The sequence below is a fragment of the Apteryx mantelli genome, chromosome 4 (assembly GCF_036417845.1).
Source record: "Apteryx mantelli isolate bAptMan1 chromosome 4, bAptMan1.hap1, whole genome shotgun sequence".
NCBI lineage: Eukaryota > Metazoa > Chordata > Aves > Apterygiformes > Apterygidae > Apteryx > Apteryx mantelli.
The window spans coordinates 28265210-28290774 of record NC_089981.1 but is presented as its reverse complement, the minus strand read 5'-3'; the positions used below and the strand labels follow the sequence as shown (position 1 = coordinate 28290774).

The 25565-nt window shown below is 39.2% G+C and overlaps 1 protein-coding gene across 3 annotated transcripts in view; it reads right to left on the bottom strand.

The window, feature by feature from the left end:
- Window positions 1–10905: 10905 nt before the first annotated feature.
- TUB (TUB bipartite transcription factor) overlaps window positions 10906–25565 on the bottom strand; it is a 77533-nt gene continuing 62873 nt past the window's right edge. For 2 of the 3 annotated variants that reach the window (XM_067295518.1, XM_067295519.1), the window contains 7 exons: window positions 24595–24716; window positions 23504–23695; window positions 22835–22947; window positions 21588–21702; window positions 14704–14802; window positions 14131–14302; window positions 10906–12717 (listed from right to left, as the gene is read on the bottom strand). In XM_067295518.1, the coding sequence (XP_067151619.1) occupies window positions 12584–12717; window positions 14131–14302; window positions 14704–14802; window positions 21588–21702; window positions 22835–22947; window positions 23504–23695; window positions 24595–24716 (947 nt within the window). In that variant the 3' untranslated portion in view covers window positions 10906–12583. The remainder of the gene's footprint in view (window positions 12718–14130; window positions 14303–14703; window positions 14803–21587; window positions 21703–22834; window positions 22948–23503; window positions 23696–24594; window positions 24717–25565) is intronic. The other variant, XM_067295520.1, reaches the window with a different exon arrangement.

Below are 25565 nucleotides of genomic sequence, written 5' to 3'. Positions count from 1 at the left end.
ACAGTTTAAACAGTACTGGAAACACCTTATGATAATAACCCTCAAATTTCATATAGATAATTATTAACATATTTCGAACCTTGGGTGGGGAAAGACATACTCATTTCAAACAGATTAAGTTTAATATGTCTGCACAGAGGTTTTCTATTGACAAACACTGGAACCTCTATGCCATACACAATGTAAATTATGTGAAAATACAAAATTAATGGTTGCACATACTGATAAATAAATACATTTGCTCCAGAATACCAAAGAGTTTCTTTAAAAAGTTTACTTCATAAAAGCACATTCTTGCAGCTTTATCTAAAACTCCATATAGTTCTAAACAAAAATGAGATGTGTGACTATTCGAAACAGGACAAGACAGTCTTGTGCAAACAGACATAACACAGGCTTTATGAAAAAACACAACTGGTTAAATATAAAGACAGTTTTTCTCAATCTTGATATTTTCCCCTTTTAAATCCCTATATAATTTAAATGAACTTTATATGGTAACATACTCATTCTACTGTATATCATTCATTGGTTTATTTAAGAAAGGCACAGTGATGGATTAGAAAATGTTTACTGTGGGAGAAGAAATTTTTAATAAACTTTTTCATTTTATTGGGACAGAAACATCCATGTAGCACCTACATTTTCTACTTCTAGAAATTGAACTAAACAAGACAGAAACAAAGATGCATTCTTCTTAACAAGGGTTTTATAGTCTAAAATGCATAGTTCTGCGTCTGCTCCCAAAGACCGGATCTTTCAGACTGTCATTAGTTGGATTGAAAACAGTGCAGGAAACATGCAAACAGTTTAATGTCTATTAGGAATTCTCAAAAATTAACTACCTCAGAAGTATTTACTTTCTGAGGTACTTCTACAGGTGTATCAAATTACAAACCATACTCCACAGACCTTTTTTTCCCTGCTGCTCCCCTACGCTTGCGACAAGAAACTGTTCAAACAGGAGAAATGCAAGTCCCAGTCTTACAATAATGTAGGTACAGATGGGCTCATTGCATGGCTCAACCTACTGAAAAGTCAGCCCAGAGGAAAAAGGAAAAGCAGGCAATCGTCTATATTAAATACAGACACTTATATAGAGAAAATGTAAGGGTTTATTTTTTAAAAAAAAACTTCTCCACGTAAAGATTTTTCAAAAATTATTTTAAAAGGGGTTTCAATTGACAGAGTTCCTTTAGAGCTATTATTTTGCAATAATTAACTCCAAGCCAAAGTAATAAATATAATTGTTTATGCTGTCAGTGTGAATAGTGGAAATGAAGCCTGATTAATCCCTAGATAACACCAATGGAAATTTTTTAAGACTATATATACACGTGTACATATATTTGTGTACCCGGCACATATATTTGCACACATAACATTGGAAATATTGGCAAAGGCATAAATTAAACCTATTCCTAATATTGAGAATGCCTGCTATGCTGGGCATGTATGTGTTCCCCCTTTATCCTGTATATATAATCCCCAGATGATCTTATCTTCATGTCACCAAGTACAAGATTTATTACTTAAAATAAACTGTTAGTTTCAATCACAGGAAGAGAATTCTTGCACTTCTAAAACAGTTACAAAAGTAACAAAGGTCCAGTAGTCACCTTTTTTTCATAAATGTTTTACTGTAACCAGCAATAAGCTTGTTTCTTATAGTACTTGTCTGGGAAACTCCCTAGGTAATTTGGCAATTATTATGCAGGGTCAGTTAGTTATTCAATGAGAGTCCTTAAATCATGGACAGCTATTAACAATGTTTTGTCTTTCTAAATGCCCTGTCTGGTTGCAGTAATAACATCTCAGAATTTTAAGGCACGTTTAATAGAAAATGTCACGTTCTTCACTGATAGACTTTAATATGACCCTTTTGGTCCGAATGATGCTTCATGGGATGTGCTTAAGAGCAAAATTTGACCTCCCTTCCAAATCCACTTTCAGACAAAGAGAAAAAATCATTAGGACTCTTGTAGACACGTGCAAGTACAGCATTATAGAGACACAACAGAAGTTAGCGAGGAAAGTTTTGGTTATACCAGTGGGCTTTGCATTAGGCCCTAAATGGAACCAAATGTGAAAATGGCATCAGGAAGACATTTCCACATAAAGAAAGCTGTTTAGGAGAGAAGCAATTGGTACAGGGAGAATTCATACCAATATAACACAGCATAAACAATGATGACCATTGTGGTCTAGAAACCAATATTGAATTCCATTACTCACGCCAGGGGATGCCAAGTAACATGCCAGGTCTCTGGCAAGAAGTCACCCTGCTGTCATTCCCCAGTGTAACCACCTCTTGCCTGCACACAGCATGTGCAAATGGAGCTTGTTCTCACTTTTGTTTGGTTTTATGTAACTTTGCTTGTCTAGTCCATCTGGGCACAGGGCTGAATATAGTGCAAGTATAATAATAATTTTTAAAAAAAGTTATCTTTTTATATGCAATACAAACATCTTAAAATTTTGGTTGACTTACTTAAAGAGCCACAAGTCCCAATTTCTGACCTCAGGAGGAGCCATTTCTTCAGTATTCGGAGAGCTGTATCTCAATGGCTTCAGTTCTGCTTTTTTTCTTTTTTTAAGGTTCCATGCACATCTTTGCAGCAGTGTCCTCAGACTGCAGACAAGTGCACACAAGGTAGGAAACACCACACGGGGAAAAAGCGTGCACTGTTACATAGCAGAACAACATACAGTAGTTGCACTGCCTAGTGATAAACACTCCTCTGTCATAGATATGCCATGTGTTTTTCTTATATGATGACTGCTTGCATGAATGCTAAGACAGCTTTCATTGTCCTCCATATCCAAGCAGACAAAAATGAAGAAGAAGAAAGGAAGATTACTTAAAGGAAGGAAGATTATTTTCTCACTAAGCAAAGCTGTGGTGGGCTCTGTAAAAATAAACCTGGTTATTCTGGCATACTTTACACCATGCTCTTAGCATCAAGCTAAGCTATACTAATAAAGTAGTTGCTTTTAACCTATAGTCCATGGATCCCTGTCATCCATAAAAATCCAAAGAACATGGACTCTTGTCAGGAAGCTTAAATGTATTATACAGGTGTCAACAAATCAGAAAGGGCTAAAAAGCACTGCAACAGAAAAAGAGGACTTTAGAAATGAGGCCTCTGGTGTATGGGCTCTGAGCTTTGAGACTACAGTTCAAGGAACCAGCTGTTAGAAATGCTGTACTAAGGCAAGGTGAATCCCTTTACATGTTCTCCAGTATCTTGGTCAGAAACCTATTCCAGGCTTTAAAATTCACCACCTACCTTGAACTGTGCAATCTGAATCCATTGAGGATTATGCAACTGGAATGAAGGCCACCCTACTTCAAATGAGAACATATACACAGGGATTTAACACACTTTAATTCACAGACATTAGCTTTCGTTGACTTAACTTTCTTGTGTGTCCCCATATGGAAAAACTTGTACAAGCTTAAAAGGAGAAAGTTACAGAAGAATAAAAATCTGGATCTTAAAACTAAGAAGTGGAAGTTAACACAGATTACTAAGAAGCTGAACAGCATCTACCAACTAACTGCAAGGAAGGATTTGAAGTGATAACAAATAGGAATTCATCCTCATGGACTGGTCTACACGCTCCAAAAGACAGAATGACCAGTGGTGTTGAAAATAGGCTTAATATAGTAGTTGGGACAGATCATATCTTAATTAAAAAAAAAAGTCATAGTGTCATTGAATTCAATGGCTCTTGAGAATCCCTAATAGTTAAAGAGCCATATCAGCATTGCAGACAACAGTGCTACAACTCCTGCAAGCGAAAGCATCACTGCCATGGCCCTACTTTAAACAAGAAGTTAGGAGTTATAATATATGGCATTTTTATATTTTCAGTGCACACTATAGAACATTGAATCCCCAAATAAATAGGGTTAGAAATTAAATATAACCCCCTTGTTTTTTACTGAGAAAAACTCAGTTGGCCTGGTTTAATTTATTTGCTGACCAGCTTTTCGGTTCCTGACATTTGCACAACACCCTAGTGTCTCTTCTGGGTCATTAATGTAAATTAACATGCAAGAAACTTGATTTTAGTGTAATTTCAATTGCCTGATTAGAACTCTCTGTAGTAGGGTTTGGTTTTCCAGTATTCTATATTAAAGTGAAATAGCTTAGTCTTCACAGTGCAGTTCAAAACTGAGATCCTCTGTCCACTAGTCAGTCACCTATGGTAAACAGATGAACACAGGTTTGGGGACAGAGAATGTAGTTCTAGTGCCAGCTCCACAAACAAATTTTTGCTTGTTTTTTTTTTTAATAAACTGCAAATGGCAACCTCCCTGCCATTGAAAGAATACTACTACTTACCTACTGTTTCTGAATTGCTGTAAGGCTTTACTAGCTGATGTGTGTTGTCTTTGTGAAAGACTGTTTTTAGTTTCCGGATATCTGTTAAGGCTGATATTTACTGGCCTAATTACAGCCTGACCCCAAGATGTATTGGAAAGTACTGCAATAAGAATACAAATAAGAAAAAAAAAAAGAAAAGAAAGAAAGCGGTGATATTCTGGTGAAAGAGGGCTGTATGTTCAGGCCAGGTCTTAGAGCTGAGTCACAGATTTGTATGCAGCAGGGTCATAGGATGTTTCATGGCACACACTGCACTACTAGTAATAAAACTGCTGTTTTGAAAAAATCTTTGTCATAGCACTAAGCACTGATGATTTGGCCTAGAAGTCCTGGGGGGGGTTAGGTGAAAAGCTTGTATTTTTAGTATCAAATCCCAAATCTCCAAACTGGAGGCAACAGAAAATAAGGCAGAGAATTTAGAAAACACTTCTCTTCTGATATGCTCTATTTGTGATTAACATTGGAAATACTGACCTCCAGAAATAAATGTAGAGGTGCATGGAAAAAGAACAAAAAAAACAAGAAAAGGATGTTGTAAAGGCTACCTTATGTTTTTTCCCAGCAGGACTAGTAATGTCTGTTCATATATCAATTGAGAAAACTTCTGGAAAAGGCAGCTCCCTCTCAACTGAATGAGGTTTGGTATGTCTGCAACTACTTCAAAGTCTCTTTTCTTTAAGCCCAAACTACGTCTTTGAAAATGTTTTAAAAATAGCTCAAAAATACCAGTGTTTTAAGAGACATGGGGATCAATATAGTTCTACTTCTAGCCAGTGAGGACAGGCGATCCTCCCTAAGGAAGAGAGCATGATGGTAAAATTTGTGTTATCTTCTAATATGCCCAGTCTGGAATGAAAAACTCCTCTTAAAAAGTACATTTCACAGACATGATTGAACACTGAACTTATATAGCATAGGTGGTGCCCAAAGCCTGACCACTGACACAAAGCATACTCTCGTTTCATATACTTGGGAGATTTTCTGCACTGCACTCAAGACTGCATGTCTCATGATACTTGCCTAGACAGTAAGCATAGCATAGCCTAAAAAAAAAAAAAAAAAAAAAAAAAAACCAAAGGGAACAAAACAATTCCTGCAGTTATGTGTTTGGTAAGTCAACATAGGAAAGGGATTTCTTAGGGGACATTCAAAAGTGCCTAAGAGAATTAGGAAGTGCAGTCCTGTGAGGACTTTGGAAATCCCATCACTTAGTGTGTCCTGATCACACTGAGAGATTCCTGCAGCCACAGGCTGGGAGTCTGTGTAAGCCAAGCCGTTTCCATTTGCACAGATGGAGCTGCACGATCTCGAGCTTACTGCTTAAGTGAGATCTCAAATTTCAAGGCAAGCTTAAGGAAATAAAATTTTGAATGAATAATTTCCTTGTAATTTCATTCTATCCATAAGCATTAAAATCAGCTAGATTTTAACACTAAAATCTATAAGCACAGTTTAAAGCTTGCATTCTATTACTTTGAGAAAGTTTGTTTTATAATTTACCAATACTTCTAATGGCCTAATTAGGGCATTGTGCCAACTGGGATAACCTCAGTAAAAGAGCCTCAGTTATGGCATCAAATGTGAGAAGCAGATTGCATTGCAAACATCCCAGTATGAGTGTAAAGGCAGTCATAAATCATAAGCCTCATTGTTTTTAAATCAGATGTGCGTGACAGAGTCGCAGTCTGCAGTAACAACAGTTTTGGACAGCTGAGTCACATCCAAGGGGGAAAAAAAGGCAAAGAGTACAAAAGGCAATTTGCAGCACAATCACCAAGTGTGCCCATTTGCTATATAAAAGCATAAATAGGCAGCTAGATTAACTGAATCACTGCAACATGTTCAGGAATAGTAGTTTTAAAACAACTGATGGTGCAGACTAAAACACAACCAACAATACACTGTGAAAAGGAAAAGTAAATCAGATGGCTTTGCCCTTACTGCTTTTCTGTACATTTTGTGACCAGGATGACACAGAAGGTAAAAGTTCAAGCCCCACTGAAATCATTGGCAAGACTTCCATCAAATTCAACAGTGTCAAGATTTTATCCTAAGGAATTGGTTAGCTCTTTGGCTTCTACAGCAGGTAACTCTTCTTACTTTACTGCAGTTCATCAGTAACAATTAAAGAGGACACTTAGCGTGTGGCCAGTGCCTGCCATTCACCATCCTCAAAACACTCCCGCCCGGCCTCTCTGACCAAGGGGCTCTGCTACATGTTGTTTCCACTCAGCTCAGGGGCACTGAGGCACAGAGAGGTTACACAATTTGCACGAAATCACACAGGTGGGATTAAAACCCAAAAGACCTGATCCCTAGGCCTGTGTTCTAACAACTGTTTGACACTGTTCTTTTAGGCTGATTTTAACACAGATCTGTGACTCATAGGGACATCTTTTGCAAGCCGTACCGAAGCACAGAATAAATGCATTACTATTCACTGTTACTTAGTAGGTTGTCTCTCAAGTAGGACTTTAAAACATTCCAGTTCATGTGCAAGCAAGCTTTTGTCAGAGTAATTTTCAAACTGCCGCTGAAGGCTTATATAAAACCAATGATAAGCTTTCATTGTGTTATTGAGTAACCAAATTATAAAGTGAATAGAAAGCTTTTTTTCCTCAGGAACATAAGCATAATTTTCCTGAATCATGTCATCTTCCTAAAGCAATTTAGCAAAAGCAGTGTACTGTTTCCATTAAAAAGAGTTCAAAAGAGCCAGTTAATTCAAGTCTTTTCAGTGAAGGTATGGAGAAACATACCCTTATTGAAAAAGAGATATCCATAATTTCTAGACAGTTAAAAAAATTCAACATATAAAATAAGTTTTAATGCATTTTCCCCCAGTACACAGGCATTTGCAAGTATCAGCTACTGAGCTATAGTTCCCAGCAAAATACCAAAATATTGAGATGATTGTGCAGATCCTTTTCATAGTTCCTGGGCTAGTAACAGTGAGAACTGAAAAATCTCTACACAATTAATTTTGAATACTTACAGAGTAGAACCCTAAAAGGGATGTTTCATACATGATGAACACCACAAACCCACTTTCGTGAAGTGGCACATCTGAAAGGAGCCTGGATCTGCAGTTAGATGAACTCCAGTTCAAGGTTGTGTGAGAAATCTGAGAGCCGTCAGCCCGTAATTCTAATGCGACTGCCGTTCTATTACATGTGCTGTTCTTACTGGCCAAGCAAAGACACTTTACTGGTGAGCATATGCTTCTCTAAAAACAGCAGAAAAACAAGATAGTAGGGGGGTTATCTGGAATTCCACAGCATCAAACCAAAAATCTTCCCTCTGACATCTGCCAAACATCAGTAGAAACTGTCTCTGCCTAAAACACCAGACAACCTACTATCCTGTACTACTAATATAACCAAAGACAAAATATTCTGATACCGGTTCAGATTCTTCATCTCTTCAGGGCAAGAATTTGTTTGCTGTGTGACTGTATAGCATCCAATCCTTGTTGCATCCATATGTAAAATAAATGATAATAAAATCACAAAAAGCCAAGATGCAAGAACTGGGAGTGAATTTCTGATCACTGAAGTGATCTCATTCTTTCTTAATGGGCAGCACTCATGTAAGGCGAGCTTTTTATAGGTAGAAAAGTAGGTCTAATGATTAGTACTTTCAGAGATGTTTCTCTGATGTCTATGCTCGTTTTAAGTCCCTCTTAATTCTTTTGTTCATCAAAAGGGAGCAAAAAGCCAGGAAGTCAGAATTGATGGCATTGGTTCATCATGGCAGATAAAACTCTGTGGTGTCATTTAGGTCCACAATTGTGGAGCTACAAGATTTTATTATAGAGCCCTTTTCACTAAAGCTTCTCTGTTCTAGTACCTCATGAGGAGAGCCAGCTGGGAACTCTGCTACTATTGTAAGGCAACTTGAATAGTGAGAGATTTGCGCAGTAATTATTAGAAAGCCATTCGCGTAGACTTCTGAGCATCAGAATTCATAACAATGGCCTACGACATTACTATTTTATGGGATGAATGCACCTTTGTGTGCCATATATTATCCTACAAGAGGACCAAAATGATGGTTCGCTTCTAGAAAATAAACTCTATTTGAGGGCACCAACGCATTTCAGTTTACAGAATCACTTTCAATACCTTGAAAAAGGAAAAATAAGGCAAGACTGCAAAGAGAATTTGTATAACATTTTGCTTCCAGGCTTGTGGAGAGTTCTGCTCATTGATTGCAACCAATGGTTTGGAAACTAGTTACTGAATGTTTACTGAAAGAAACTCTGATTACATTTTAGCCAAGCTTTTTTAATCTGCTACCTTTTAATGTGTTAATTTACTCTACTGAAAAGCCAAAGGGCCAAATTCAACCCTTTGATAAGGCTTCTATTGTAGGAGTATCACTGGATGTGCACTGTAGGCATTATTCATCTGTAGAGAAATCACTGAGTAATATTGTCAAAATAAACACTTTTAATTTGCACATCCTTGAAGATAAAGGGATTGTGAAGAGAATGAAGAGGAACAGCACTGAGAGATGAAGAAAATTATATAAAGAGCTAGGAAGAAACTGTTTGATGTAAACAGAGTGACAAGTTAGATTAAGAACTCTCATTAAAGCATGCAGTATTTGCCTATAAGCAATTCAGGCAAGGAATTTGTTTACAACACTCTGCCAAAATCAACAGCAGATGAAAAAAAAATCAATATTGAGATTTTAAATAATATTAAATCTACTGTATTCCAAGTACTCACTGGAACTACATGAAGGAAATATATGGCTTGCTGCCATTTATATTTGTCACACTGAGTGGACAAGGTTTATTTCCTGTTGCAAACTGACATGCAGCCACTCCAGAAGCTACTACTAATATGGCTGTGCCAATAACTACTTCTAGGTTATTTTAGTATGTATGTATCTCTGAAAATATGTACTGGTGCCAAGAGTATACTGCTGGTGCGCAGGAAAATCTAATTTCATGAAGATTGTGTAATCTCAGATATGTTCAGATAGACCCTGCAAGTATGTTCAGACAGAACCTGCAAATTCATCAAGCAGTCAAAAAAACAAAATGTGCAGAGCTGCTGGAAAACTAGTAATATAACTTTACATTGTAGTGCTGCCCTTCACCAGAAAGTATCCCTCTCAAATTATACAAATGCCAGTCTAAATTAAAAGCAACTGTTTTTTAGAGCAGATGATGACAAGTGAATCAAAAAAACACAATACCTTGGCTCAAAAACTGAGGAACCAGGGGTTGGCAAGGGACCCTAGACACAAATACTACTGTAACTGACACCTGATTTCATGAGAGCGCCTCATTCCTATTAGTCCCAAGTTAACATCCCCCTCTAGTGACCTGAATTTACAGTGGGGAATTTCTCCTTGGCAGTTCCTTGGCTGTTGTGGCTGACAGATTCTGTTAGGATGATGGGAATTTGAGTCACCGCTTTCCTCCTGGCATGCTTACAGGTTAAAAAAAAATGGTCTGGAAAGAACACGCAGTAAGAGTGAAGCTACACAATGTGCTGGCAGCAAAACTGTCCCAAGAAGTTTAGCTCTCTGCCTTTCCCCAGCTCCTCATTCTCACTCTTGGGCAGAAGTTCATTGCATGCGAGCTTCCATTTTGTGCCAGTAACCTCTTGGGGCCAAGATGCAAGTCAGACCATTGTTATGATCCAGGTTAAAAATAAATCTTCCTAAGCCAACTTCACTACTAAAGCCAACAGATTGTGTATTTGTAGCATATGACTTGCACTTAGGTCTTTTGACACAGTTTTGTGCACAGAGAGAGGCAGAAAATTATGTCAGGACTCACTTTCTTGGGTTATAAAGAAAATACACTACTGGTGAGCCACAGAATTAAAGCCACACAGATTCAACCATTCCCATGCTGCAGCATACCTGAAATCCAAATCAGACCTAAATACTAGCAATGGAAATTCCTGGTTTTGCAATAGGCTAAACAAAAATTCTGATTATCACTGGCACTAGTGTTTAAAGACTTATAACAGGTAACCGAAGGCTTAAGAGCCATCTTTGCATTAAAATCCAAAATGAGATCATGGATGGGGGTGTGGGGCACTGCAAAACCACCAACTAGAGGGGAAAACAAAGCATCCACGTACAAAGTGCTACGTAACAGACTGCAGCTCTTGACTCATCGTTTTGATCATTCACTGAAGGATCTGACTGCTCATTTACCTCAAACAAAGGTGACTTTCCAGTTTATACAGTTACATGGAAATGCTTCTTGCAAAAAAGATGCAAGAAAAATGACAGTCTCCTGTTATTTAAAGATCACATTTGACAGGCTGAGTCCAGCAAGAAAACAGTTCAAAGCTAGCAGACTTTTTTCCCATAGATATAAAGATGATTAGAAAAAAAAGCTGCCGATTATTTATTCCACCTCCATCTGAGAAAACAGACTTTCAAATAAAGCTGTGAAGTGAACAACAGCAATCTAATGGCAAGCATATTAGTCCCCTGAAATTTCCTTGCCTGTATATTTGGAAGGAGACCTGAAGGCAAATGACAGAAGACAGCATTATTTCTTTTATTAGTTGAAATTACACAATCCAAATGGCACAACCTGTCCTTATGGCCTGTCCCCTACAGTCAAAAAGGGACTGAAAGCTATGAGACACGCAGATTTGATTTCATTTTCTCATTATATAATCTTTGGTTGTGCAACACAAGAGGCTATAAAGAGTAAAAAGGGGGATCTGAATACACACAGTATAAAACACAATTACTCCACTCACATTTCAATACCCTTCTGGTGAACTACATATAAATTCTATTACTTTGTGTGCCATCTGGGATAATATTGTATAGAACAATATAGAAAGATTCATTATTTTTAAAGGTGTTTTAAGCTGCACTTTCAGTTGCAGCTCTTGGCTTTTGAGATATTCAGAAGAGAAGAGAATGGCTTGCTCTTTGCTTATGTTTTGAAATGGTATTTGTTTATATATTCCAGAAAAATCAGAAAAAAAATGAAACAAAAGAAAATACTATTTTAAACTATTCAGTGTCCTGCCAATATCTCATTTGTATGCAACATACACTAGATTTGCCTAGAAGGATTTAGCTCAGTAGCTGGCACTACATTACATTACAGAATGACATACACAGTTTCAATCAATTTCAAGCATTCTTACAATGGTAAATAAATATGAAAAGTGGTTGTTGCTGAAAGTTCAAAAAAATGCAATCAACAAATTTTAAAACTGCAAAAGGCCAGACAAATTTAATAAAATATTTCCATTTACCTTCTTCAAGTTTACACAGCCTGCTTAAAATAAGATTCTGTGCAGAGAGTCTTTATCCAACTGTTCATATCACTTCATACAAAATATGTGTTTGAATTACCACAGCAATACAAGGATATAAGTTCCCAACAAGCAACATGCCAGATTCAACATAAGTTATGCTTTCTTGGCATCTACAGAGTTTTCCTTTTCCTTTGCTGTATTCCCAATACATTTTCATTTTAAACAAATTAAAAAGCATGTAGATGTTAAAACATAGTGACAACTCAGAATTCAAGTGACTTGTGCAACATTATTTTGTGCTTTCTACTTCTCCATTTCCTCCTACTGCAATTAAAATTCACCATGCCCTTCTACATATACGATAGCAATGCATCAAGTTCAGTCCAGTATAGGTTTTCAACCCCCAGACTTGGCTTTATGCTACACGAGATCCTTGCAAATTCAAAAAAGTGCATCTTTGTTGTGATCTTTCTTTTATGTTGGATGATGTGAAGCTCAGATTATCCAATGCAGGAATGCAACCTTGAGGTATGGCTGCAGCCTCAGAATAATTCTTAAATGTAAAAAGAAATTTTTTGAAAGCGCGCTTTCTGGATTTAAAAAAGACACACCATTATAAAGGTGCTACTAGAGCCACGGTACAGTACATCATGGCACATCTCCATAACATAATCAAGAACATGAGATAGGACTTCTATTTACACAAACTTGATGCCACTTTCAGAAAAATATGACAGAAAAAAAGGAAAACATTATATCCTGAATGTCCTGAATTTTAAAAAGATTCATTTTATTTTCTCCTCAGCAATATAGTGGTCCTCCAGAACTGCATTTTCCCTGACCTGTTTAGTACGGACCATGAGTGACACCAGCAAAGAATTGGGAATCGTATGGCAAACTGCTTCCTCTGAGATGATGCTCTCCCACACCACTTTACTCACAAGCCAGCTTGCTGTCAAAACTTGAAAGGGCAATAGCAAAGGCTTGTAGTGCACACATTGGGTAGTTGTAGTCCATGGTGAACACATCCTCAGCCACACGACCAAACTGCATCACAATATAGTCAGCTGCAAGAAAGGTCATAAAAAGCGACAGAGCATTATTTTTGTTCACAGCCCCTACTAAATAAGCATGCATTCAACACCATCCTCTGGCCCAGCAGAACAACACACAACAAAACACACTCAAACATCATTCATACATAGTCATGGCAGTAGATGTGCTGACATCAGAGCAAGCAAGGATATCTTGAACGAGGAACAGCTAAGCAATTAAGGATTGCAAAACTTGTACTGCCTTTTTTTAAAAATTACACAGATAGAAAAATGTTCTTTGCTTTTATAGGCATGAAATTTCATAAACACAGAGAAAAACCTGCTTCTGTATAAAATGTGCAAGTTTGTTACATAGACCAAGTACTGAATTTCATATGTACCAAGAACAGACCAAATCAGTTCCTACTTACTTTAGGCAAGTGGATATGTAAGGATAAGGGGGAAGGAGAGAACGTATGATTGCGATCTAGGTCTGCCTCTCAGTTATATGAAATTCAGAAGTTTTTCCTCAGCTTTTTTTCTTTTTTGTACTTTTTTGTCAGCAAGAGGAAATCTTAGTCTCATTCACAGCCTGAAACATGTTGTTTCATTCCTGGAGCTGACCTAATTATTTTCCTTTAGAAAATGCAGCAAATGTATATATCAATGTTTCAAACCCAGTCTAGCTCTCAGAGTCTGGCGCAGCCATTCTTATCACAGTTTCCAACACTCCCTTGTTGTCTAAGCATGGCACTGTTCTAACCCAGTGTGGTCCAGCACCTAGTGTCTATTTATGCCTGCCTAAAATAAGTGCAAAGTGATGTGAAATCAGTCTTTCCCCTGCTCCAACAACTGTACCTTAGCCTGAGAACTAAGAGGCCATAGGAGGCTGGAGGAAAGCAGTATATAGGTGAGGTCCTAGTGGTGGTGTGAGAGGTAGTCCTAACATTTTCAGGTTGAGTACTGCAGGACTAGTGCAACAAAGAGTAGTAATGGCAAAGGGGATGCACAATGGGACCAGTCTGACTCCACCAGCTCCAGGCGGACAGTGTATGGGGACCACAGCAAACAACCAACCGGAGAAGGATTCATGTGCTACAAGTGCCAGAGCAGAGTGATACTGCCCCATGGTCCTGCTGACTGGAAGTAGCTAATGCAGCTCAGAGCAGAAAGGAGTCTAGACTACTGCTCGGTTCACAACCTGGGCAGCAAAGGGAGAAAACTACGGTAGCACATAGCAGAATCACTTCTAGTAGGTATCAAACCGGAGCTTTTAAGCACCCAATCTCTACAACTGTAATGGCCACACAAGGCAGAGCGTAGTGAATTGGACCCAAGTAACTAAATTCATTCAAGTAGCAACAGTAAGGGCAGAATCACTGTTAGACTGCATATGCAGTACTGTTTCCACACATTTCACTCATGGACTCATGGAGCTATACTTACGGTCATTATCATGAATAATTTGGAAGTTTTTCACTGAGGCCTGTGTGACTCGACCGTGGAAATTTAAAACATAGGACTGGGTGTCATCATTCCAGACTGGAGTTTTGTTATGCAGCTCAATGACACTCTCTGTATTTTTGTTCTGCCATCTTGCAAGAAGTGTCTCATGTTCCTGCACACACCAGATACACACTTCAGTTTAACACTTTCACAAGGCAAAAAATACATTCACACAAAAAACATGTTCATAAATCATAGCCCAAAGACTAAATTGTCCCCCTCAATTCTCAGCACAGCATCATCGAATGAAACAGAGAACGCTGAGGTATCTGAATGAGACTGTGCATTTGAATCCTTTCTACAGCTTGGAAAAGCTTAGCTGTATCTTTTGTTAGCAAAATATACTATTATTTGTACTGCTATTGTGAGTCAGACAACTAGTCACACATCCCATTGTTCTGCAACTGTTCAAACACAGAGTGATTTTAACCTCTAAACCTTCAGAGATGCAAAACAAAAACTAACTAAAAATAATTCAAGTTGTTATTATTGTTGACTGATGGTATGCCTTACATTCCGTGGTCTGATGGAAACTCTTTCATGGTCCATATTCATTCCTGGTATGATCACACTCATTTTGCGAGGTCCTTTAAACCCCAAGACATTTGTTTCCTAAAAATGTTTAGAAAAGAATTCATCACGTTCTGTTTTTCTTTAACTTCTTCAGCAAAAGAGATACATTGGCAGCCCAGGGAAATTACTTGTTAGTCAACTCAGAAAACATCTCAAAACTCCTACCTTCACCGACGCTGCCAAACATTCTAGCTTTGTCTTAGAAGCTCCGACAACAGGAAAAATGGAATTGGAGAGTGTTTCCACAAACACTCCTATAACTGGCTGCCAGCAACCTTAATACAATTTAAAAAAAAGTTCTCTTTGTTAAAAAAGGATATATAACCAGATTGCTTGGATACTGCTAGGTCCCAAAATAACGTAGTTGTAATTTAAATATCATAAAATTCAGTCACATATTTTGATGAGAAACAAAATTAAATGTATGGGACCAACTCCATTTATTCCATAGCCAGCACAAAAGCAAACAAGCAGAAGCTGCCAGTAAGAGCATCTGTTAGCAGTGCTGTGGTTTTCAAAGTCTTCAGATATGTTAGGCTTAGAGATGAGGATGGTAAAAAACAAACATATTAGCATGAATGCAAATTTTCTGAGCTATAAAGGCAGAGACAGCAGAGAAATAACATAGGCACCAACAACATATCCATGGAAAATACAAATTCTTCCATTAAACATGATTTGGTGCCTTTCCAGCCAGGTTTTCACAAAACCATCCAGCATTGCACTATCCTCTCAAAAAACAACCACTAAAATCCAAATTCACCTGAAGTCTTTTTTTTTTCACGAGGCAATTTTTTCACTGAACCAACTGGGTCTATGTATTTCAATGTCATCTTCTTCGATCCCAAGAGAAAAAAATAAAGGGTGATATTTTCCAACTCACTCAGTAAAATCTGATTGTATATTTTAGCATTAATTAAGTATATGAAAGAGAGGTGAACAGTGACACCTCTGAAAATTCATCCCTTCATGTTTTGTGCCTTTTTTTGTTTTTTGGTCCCATGCATTTTTTTCCCTCTGCCTTTCCCCAGTGAAGGGCTGTGGGCACATGCTACAGAATCTCAGGAAGGAAATTCCCATTGGTGCTACTCCCAGCGACCTACCGCGAGATGCCAAGAACTGGTCACCCCCAGGCTCCACCTGATGTGGCTCTACCACTGGTACTTTCAGAAGTGACAAGTGATTCAGATGTCTCTCCTTTTACACATTTACTTTAAACATCCTGATTTTATGGAACGCAAAGCTTTCTACAATATCTCTACTTTTGCATGCAAGAATCCACACATCCAGTGAGTGTTTTCCACTCACTGGAAACATCTGAAAATACACACCTAAAATTTACTCATGCAGAAAAAGTTTTGCCATCTGTCAGACCTTTGAAATTACTTTGGCTGTTTCAGCAAACCATCTGGAGATTTTACACAACTTACCAAGCTTTTCATGCATGCAAGATAAATCCCATTGAGTTATTTTGCTGAAGACTCTTGAAGCAGTCCAGCTATATTTATACATCTTCATGACTATATGCATCAATGGGAAATGTTCTACCTCTTTTCTGAAGCACTTACATCAAGGCCTTTGGCAGACTAAACCAATGTCATCAGTTCAGTTGGAAGCAGCTACTTGGTTCTGTATCATGGTGAGACTCAAACTGAAATGACTGCCAGTAGATTATATAAGCAAGAGAGACTGAGCACAGCAAAAGACCATTTCTAAGAAAAGATTCATGCTTATGCTTATTTTCGACTAACTACTGTCAATTTTGGTCTCCTCTGCAATGGCTTAAAAGCTCTTCTCATCAAGCTGCAGTTATGCTATATACAATTCATTTAGATGCTGACTGGTTGAAGACATTGTTCAAGGTAAAATTAAATAATAGTGGTGAATCACTTCCCTCCCAACAAGCAGTATTATCCCTCTGAAACAACAGCACCATATTCTTTGGATTTACTCAGAAACACTACAATCAATACTTCTGCCAAATGATATGGGAATGGAAGGGAATGGTTTCTAGTTGCACAATACATCAGTCTCTGATTACATCAAACATTTTATCTGCAAATGCTACCTGTTTGCTAAAATCAAAGGAAAAGAATAAATTCTATAAATGTGGAATACATAAGTAAAACAGTAGGGACAGAAGAGAAACTTTAATTAAGAACAGACCTTTCTAATATATCTGCATCTAAATAAAATTAATCCCCTTTATCTTCTGTGTCCTTCCTTGCTTCTCCTCTATTTCCTCCCTCCAGTATTTTGTGTGTGTATATTCAGAACTACAAATGGCATTATTAGGGGAACATGGGCCAAATTCTGATTTCACACCATTTTAATGCCACTGACAGTCTTGATTTACACAGGAACTCAAAATTAGCGTTCTTAGCTGGCAGAGCTCTATTGACTTGACCAGCGCTTTAATAATTTAAATCAACCACGGACTTGGCCAGCTATTACTCTGCACTCTCTGCCTCAGCCCAGCCAGTAAGCAGCTCCTGTGAGAAGGCATCACAGCAAACTTGACTGAAAAAGCACAGAACCTCTCCTCAGTTTTACTTTTAAAATATTATGCAGTTTCATGAAATTATGTAAGCGTTTCACTAGAATGGCAATAGCTGCCATGGTAAAAGCTGTGTGCCATATATCCCAGCTGCTTGCTTGACAACAGCTCTCTAGGAGATTCGTGATTGTTTTAGTTATCCCCAAATTTTCCTTGACTTCAGCCACTTCCCTTTCTGGACTTGATTCACACAACAGTGTGCCTTGCCCTTAACACAGTCTGTAGAAACTACTGTTCCATAGGAAGTCTAAACCCACAAAACCCAATACATTATATCACAATGCAAGCGATTAAGGCCTGAACAGAAACATGAGGTTTTATTTTTGCTTTAGAGATATCTGAGTCACACGTTAGATTATCAGCTGAGCTCCGTGCTTGCAGAATCAGATGCAAACTGAAGCATCAGCTTCTGTGGATATAAAGGAACCCATAGCAGAATGTCCTAGTGCAAATGGTACAGTTACACACCCTGCCTCTTGATAAATTTTCCTTCACATTTATGCACAAAACCACAGCGATTCTCAAATCAGCCATTAGGTGCTGCTGCAGGTTTATTAATCTGCTAGCCTGCCATCAGTGAGGAAGAGTTAAAAACAGTTAAGAGCACCTGAAGAAGCTCAGTCCTTGCACTAATTTTATCCATGTTGCTTGGAAAATGCCCTTAGGTGAGCTCCACAAGGAGAGATTTCAACATGGTTACCCCACAGTTAACAGTACACACATTGCCAGCTTCTCCTTGTATAAACGAGACCTGCTGAGATGATTCAGCAGGTCAGGTTCATCAGGTTGGCAGAAGAGGGCACAACTCACTCTCCAGATGGGTATTCGATCAGATGAGCTGAGAGGCAGTGAGCTGCATAGTGGTGCTTTCAACATATTTTTTGTTATCAGTTTTGTTGCAGAAAAAAACTCAAGGCAGGAATTAAAAGGTTTCCTAAGGACAAGGGTGTTTTGGGAATGATCTTTATGGTCCCATTCTTCTTTGCTGTGGTTCTGCTGCAGTCAGGAACAATAATCTCACTTTAGCAAGTCTGACTATTAATAAAATACCATTAAGATTTTCTTTTGTCCTATGGCCATAGCACACCTGCAAGCCTGCTACCTTACTCCATAAATATTAAAACATCCATGGAATGAGTCATTTTCTTATATAAATGTGCAAGTTTTAAACTGCTGACCTCAAAACAGGCATATATAAACATCCTTAGTCTTAGCCGCATTCTCTAAACAGTGGCAATGGTCCTGTTCTTTCCAGTACTCATGTTACACTTCTAGTTACCTCCACTGAACTGCAACTGAATTTTTAATTTAGTAACATTAATGGTTCAAATGTCATTGTTGTTGACTTACACAAACAAAGCCTAAATTTTTCAATGTATAACTGTTTTTTTTAAACTGCTTTTATTGTCTCCTTGTATTTCCAGTTTGCCCCAGAAGATTAGTTGCCTGGCTCCAGGGAATGCCCTCCTATATAAACCAGTAAAATTAACTTTATTAAACATGTAAGTTCTTCTATGGTCCTACTGAAACCTCAGTCCAGCTATAAGCTGATGTGAGATCATGGACTTTGTCCTGTTTTTTTGGATTTCCTGAGTTTCTCAAAGAGTTTCACATCAGAACCTTCAACAGGCTTTGGGGGATCAGGGCAGGGGTGTATGAATCCAGAGGCCAAGTGCCTGAATAATAGAACATGGGGAGAAATATGCCATTTATACTATATTCACACAAGAATAGCAGTCTAAGCAGCAGGAAAAGAACACGCTAGCAGTTAATATTGCTGCCCCTCAGTGCTTTCAGCACTTTACATGGGAGAAGATGGCTCTCCGCTTCAGTTTTCATGCCTGAAAGCTTCCAGGCACATTGCTCCCCACATCCTGAGGCTGACCTTTCCAAGAACACAGTATGTCAATTTGTATGGGATATGCTCTGACAGCTGGACCTTGACCTGCCAGAACTCCAGGCATTCTTGATGACAGCTGGGCAGGAACTTTTAAGAAAAGTGGATTGGGGGGTATTTTTGTTGGAAGTTGCTGATTTGCAAAAATAGAAAACTTTTTGTAGAAGCATATCTACCAATTTTGACTGGAAGAGCTTCTCAGACCAAGAAATTTCTGGACAGAAGGAGTACCCTCACCAAAATAGTTAGTAGTCCAATGGCAACAAGAGAACTGTGCTTCAAGTCCTGATTCACAGCTGTCATTATCTCTGACAAGTGCCCTTCTATAGTAGGCTGGTTTCTCTTAGTCAGGTGCATTTCAGATTTTCTTCTCTCTTTTCTTTTTCCTAGTAGAAAGGAGTTCCAGAGCTTTTATCCCAAGTTTCTCAGCCACTGCTGCAGACATGGCTGTCCAGCTACCTGTTCTTGCTAAGCCACTCTCCATCATCTTTGAAAGGTCATGGAGAACAGGAGAGGTGCCTGAGGACTGGAAGAAAGCCAATGTCACCTCAGTCTTCAAAAAGGGCAAGAAGGAGGACCCAGGGAACTACAGGCCAGTCAGCCTCACCTCCATCCCTGGAAAGGTGATGGAGCAGCTCATCCTGGAGGCCATCTCCAAGCATGTGGAGGACAAGAAAGTGATCAGGAGTAGTCAGCATGGCTTCACCAAGGGGAAATCATGCCTAACCAATCTGATAGCCTTCTCTGATGGAATGACTGGCTGGGTAGATGAGGGGAGAGCAGTGGGTGTTGTCTACCTAGACTTCAGCAAGGCTTTTGACACTGTCTCCCATAACATCCTCATAGACAAGCTCAGGAAGTGTGGGCTGGATGAGTGGACAGTGAGGTGGATTGAGACCTGGCTGAATGGCAGAGCTCAGAGAGTTGTGATCAGTGGCACAGAGTCTAGTTGGAGGCCTGTAGCTAGCGGTGTCCCCCAGGGGTCAGTCCTGGGTCCAGTCTTGTTCAACTTCTTCATCAATGACCTGGATGAAGGCACAGAGTGCACCCTCAGCAAGTTTGCTGACGATACAAAACTGGGGGGAGTGGCTGATACGCCAGAGGGCTGTGCTGCCATTCAAAGAGACTTGGACAGGCTGGAGAGGTGGGCAGAGAGGAACCTCATGAAGTTCAACAAAGGCAAGTGCAGGGTCCTGCACCTGGGGAGGAATAACCCCAGGCACCAGTACAGGTTGGGGGTTGACCTGCTGGAAAGCAGCTCTGCTGAGAAGGACCTGGGAGTGCTGGTGGACACCAAGTTAAGCATGAGGCAGCAATGTGCCCTTGTGGCCAAGAAGGCCAATGGTATCCTGGGGTGCATCAGAAAGAGTGTTGCCAGCAGGTCGAGGGAGGTGATCCTCCCCCTCTACTCAGCCCTGGTGAGGCCACATCTGGAGTACTGCGTCCAGTTCTGGGCTCCCCAGTACAAGAGGGATGTGGCACTACTGGAGCAAGTGCAGCGAAGGGCTACAAAGATGATTAGGGGACTGGAGCATCTCTCTTATGAGGAAAGGCTGAGAGAGCTGGGCCTGTTTAGCTTGGAGAAGAGAAGGCTGAGAGGAGATCTTATCAATGTGTACAGGTATCTGAAGGGAGGGAGTTGAGAGGATGGGACCAGACTCTTTTCAGTGGTGCCAAGCAACAGGACGCGAGGCAACGGGCACAAACTGAAACACAGACAATTCCATCTGAACATGAGGAGATACTTTTTCACTGTGAGGGTGACAGAGCACTGGAACAGGTTGCCCAGAGAGGTTGTGGAGTCTCCTTCTCTGGAGATATTCAAAACCCGCCTGGATGCAATCCTGTGCAATGTGCTCTAGGTGACCCTGCTTGAGCAGGGGGGTTGGACTAGATGATCACCAGAGGTCCCTTCCAACCTCAGCGATTCTGTGATTCCGTGATTCTGTGTTTTGGATCAGAGAAGCCTCCTCCCAAATGTCATTACATTTTGCCTTACAACATCAAAATGTCATTGCATCATGCCTTAGTGCAGTAATTCCATCTGCATAACCTCTCCTCCCAAGTCAACAGGCTCTCTCAGATGGTGCCTGCATGGCTGTGAAGCATCCTACCCCTTCCAGAGCATTATGTAAAAGCTCCAACATCTTCTGACTGAAGGTGAGAACTGGGCAACCTGGCTCTGCACACAAAGATTTTCACCTCTACTTTCGGCTGAACTTCCTGGTTTCTCTAGTGAAGATCAGGTGTTCGATTACGTCAAAGCATGAATGCTGATTTACATAATTGTAAGTGAGAAGGAAATGCAGTATGCTATTTCAGAAACTAAACTGCTCTTTCTTGCATATTTTGCCTGCGAGCAGTACTTACATAACAAATAGCAGCTAGCTCCTGACGTAGGATATTCGCCTCCAGGCTTGCTGTTGTTTTCATTGGATTTACTCCATTGTCATAAACTGTAAACTTGGTTCCCATAAGATTTGATCTATCAAAAAAAAAAAGGAAAAAAAAATTGCCTTTTGTCAATAACACTGCCTGAACCATCTATTCTTTACTGCATTATAGCCCTAAAAGAAAGACAAATAATATCAAGTACAAATAGTTGTCATCTCAAATCACAACTGAATGGCAACTCCTGGATTACAGGGCATAACAAAAATGTAAAAGTACAGTACAGCAGAGTACAGCAAAGATCCCTATAATTACCCCAAAGATTTCTCATGACATCCTATAAACTAGTAAATTCAAGAAGGCAATTAGGAAACATTGAGGTGGGGTGTTTTGGTTTGGTTTGGTTTGGTTTTTGTTTTTAAGAATATGTTTATTCTTTAACAAAACATTTACTCTCTTACCTGCTTGACTGCTAGCTCTATTAGACTATGGACAGTGATTTTCATAAAGTTATAAATAAGGTCAACTTACTTTTACTATTTAAATGGATATCATACAAATGAGTGCAAAATATGACTTTGAGCATATTAATACTATATTATCTTCAATGATTTTGTACTGCAGTAGCACACAAAGTTCTGAGATCCACACAGGCAAACAGCAAGGGGTGGTAAGGTCCCTTTGCTCAGGCATAGACAATCTAAACATACATTGAGAGATACCAGGTAGATACGAACAATGTATGTATGATGGGGTGACAGGTAGAAAAGAAGTGTGTAGTTCTGAAAGAACTGCACTACTTGTAAATAATGACGGCCTTTAGTAAAAGGCAAAAGACAAGAGATTTTCAGAGTATCTAAGAGACAGAACTTCAAAAGTGTTTATATCAAAAGGGCCTACACACAATCTGCTCATGCACTCTGAAAATCCCATTAGATTGTCTGCATCTTCAGGTGCCTGTACACCCTTGAGAATCTGGCCTTCGGGCATTCTAAGAGCATCCATTCTCCTGACTTTTAATAAGATGTTGTCTCTTAAGTACTTGAGACATTTTGAAAACTTGCCTCAGATACCTGAAAACTTTCAGACAATTACCACCTGATGGTATAGTCAAGACTATAATTAAGAAGTCATAGTGGTTTACAGGCTTCTTAATTTCAAATTAAATTTGTATTATGTAAAAACAAACAAACAAACAAACAAAATTTAGATGTATCAGTGTTTACCTCAGTTTTCCAATAAAGCTCTCTCCACCCCGAGACAGGTCAGTTGGGTCTATGGAGATGAGGTAATTAGAGGTTTTGCTCTTCTTTCGTTTCCTTCCAGCTAACAGAAACACCTAAGCAGTGAAAAAAACATCATATTCTAGAATGCCAAAGGTGCTAGCACACACTATATCTTGCTTTGACATAAGGAAACCACAGGCAATTTTTCTGTCTTCCAGCATCATTACCAAAGTCACAGAAGGTCACCTGGGACTTAGCAAAAACAGAAAAAATCAGAAACAGAAAATGATTTTTCAACCACTCAGTCCATTATTTATGGTTTAAATAATTAAACCTGAACTATTTTGTTAAATGTTTAATTCTAAGCTGCACTGGCTTTTCCAGTGGGATTGAAAATAGAGGCTTTTCAAACCACAGAATGCAAAGAGCCCCAGCTGCTGATTGTCACATTAAGCTGCCATGCACGGATTCTCTTAAGGCCAAAGATTAGATATACATGAAGAAAGGAAGTGGAACAAAGTGATACAATTGTTTTGCTTTCAGAAAAGTGTAGGGAAAGGGAATATATATTTAAAAGTAAGATTATATTTTCCTTGTCATACTTCTTCAGACTTTTAATGACTTTTATATTCAGATGCAACTGGTATGCCATTCAAGTTATTTTATGACCTTTTTACCATGCTCCCTTTCCAAGTGGAGGTAATAAGTAGGGTACATCCCTCGATCCATTCCCTTCTTGTCTCTTGTGATTCTGCATTTGACGGTGGCACCCTGTGGAGCAGGTCTTACAGCAAATTCCTCCAGGTCATCAACGTCTATGAGAGGCTCATTTGTGGAAGGACTGGGGGCTGAGGCTGCTTCCTAGAAGAGTAAACAACACTCAGATTTCCTCAACTTTAAGACACAATGTTATAATTACAAAGGAATGACATTTGATGACAGCTGCACTCCCACCCCCCACCCCCACAAAAAGGAGGGGGGAAATATTGTCTTTTCTGTTCCAATTCTTCAGTGGCCTTAAGGGCAGCTTCTCAAGTTAAGGATCTCTCTCCATCCAATCGGTTGAGCTCTTGGCTACTGAAGGCCCGTGGAGCAGATCTTTGGGATGCTGATGCTTAAGCACTCAGGACACATTTGGCAGAGTGGAACAGGGCAGCTGCACAATCAGAGTGTTGTAATGGCACAGAACAATCTCTGACCCACGCCTCCCCATCTCAACACACTTCTCTTTTGAGAAGTCATACCAATGAAGGACAGCGCTGGTTGTTGACAAAAGGAAGAAATGGGCTGGAGAGAGATAGATTAAGCCAGAGAAAGCTGTAAGAGAAATGAGAAATCGGTACAGTACAGATAACAGTGGGGCATCAAGTGGTTTAGCTAGTGTTTGTGGCTTAGAATATTTAAACATCTCAAAGTCTTATTTTATCTTTGGACAGTAGGAGTGAAAACATGGTGGGAAACTGCACAGAAAAAGGCAATAGAGACAAAAGATCTTTCTGTGCGCCTGTGAGAGGCAGAAAGGTAAATATTGACTGTTTACCTTCCTCTTCATTCAAGTTTGGACAATATTTGCTATTCTGTTCTCCAAGTCATAATTTTCATCGCTTCCTTCTGTGAACCCTGAGAGTTATCACAGCAAATCACCTCAGAGATACTCTAGTGCATATTAAAAATGAAACAAGAAAGCCAGGCCTATGCTGACTGGACTCTGAAATCAGACAGCACATAGTAATCCTCACTTGTTGGTACTGACCCCTCACCTTATTGGATTTCTTGCTCGTGGCAGAACCAGGCCGGGTGTTACTGTTTAACTGTGAAGAACTGGAGCTATCTTCATCTTCCTCATCCTCTTCCTCATCAAAATTCATGCTGCTTGAAATGCCTTAGGAGAAAGCAATGCACTTATATGAAATACTAATATACATACTTGAGGCAAAGTGTCATTTATTTTATTGTTGCACCCTGAAGCTTACAGGTGAGACAGGGCATAGGGAGGAGTTCCTTCTGTGAGGCACTGTACAAATACAAACGAGAAAGGAAATATCATGATTTCCATTCTACAGAGAGTACCCAACAAAACACAAACAATACCCAGCTAGGGATTAAAATTCAAACCTCCTTTATCCAGACAAGTGCTTCTAACACAACACAAAATCTTAAACCTGAAATTGGAGCTGAGTGTACAACACACCACAGCTATATGGAAATCTTAACAATTAAAATATGAACCCTCCTACAGCACACTTTTACCTGATCCTATGCAATCTCATGAGGAGCACGTCTTACAGTGAGAAGAAACATTCATATCAAGGAAATGTTCTCTTGCATGTTTATTTGATGCAAAAATCAGAGTATCAGCCCAGGCCAAAGGAACTGCCATAGAGTAGTTAAAAATTTGACTTTATGAGAATCCCAAACCTCAGACATTTCAAAGGAAACAGAACTGTGAACACCAAAGATGACTTGGCAGCAGGTGTCAGTGGTGGGACATTTGCCAGTCCTAGTTTTTCAAGGAGCATCATGCAGATGAAGCCACCCTGTACTTAAGTTCAAAGTCTAAACTCCACATATTAGAGGCAAACTATACAAGATTTTTTTCAAAAAAAAAAAAAAAAAAAGGAAAGAAAAACATTGGTCCAGAATTTCCACTATTGGTAAGTTGGATTGGATGCAGAAGGATAAATGAAATACAAAGATTTCTGGAGCCAAGCAGCATGGGCATAATTAACTT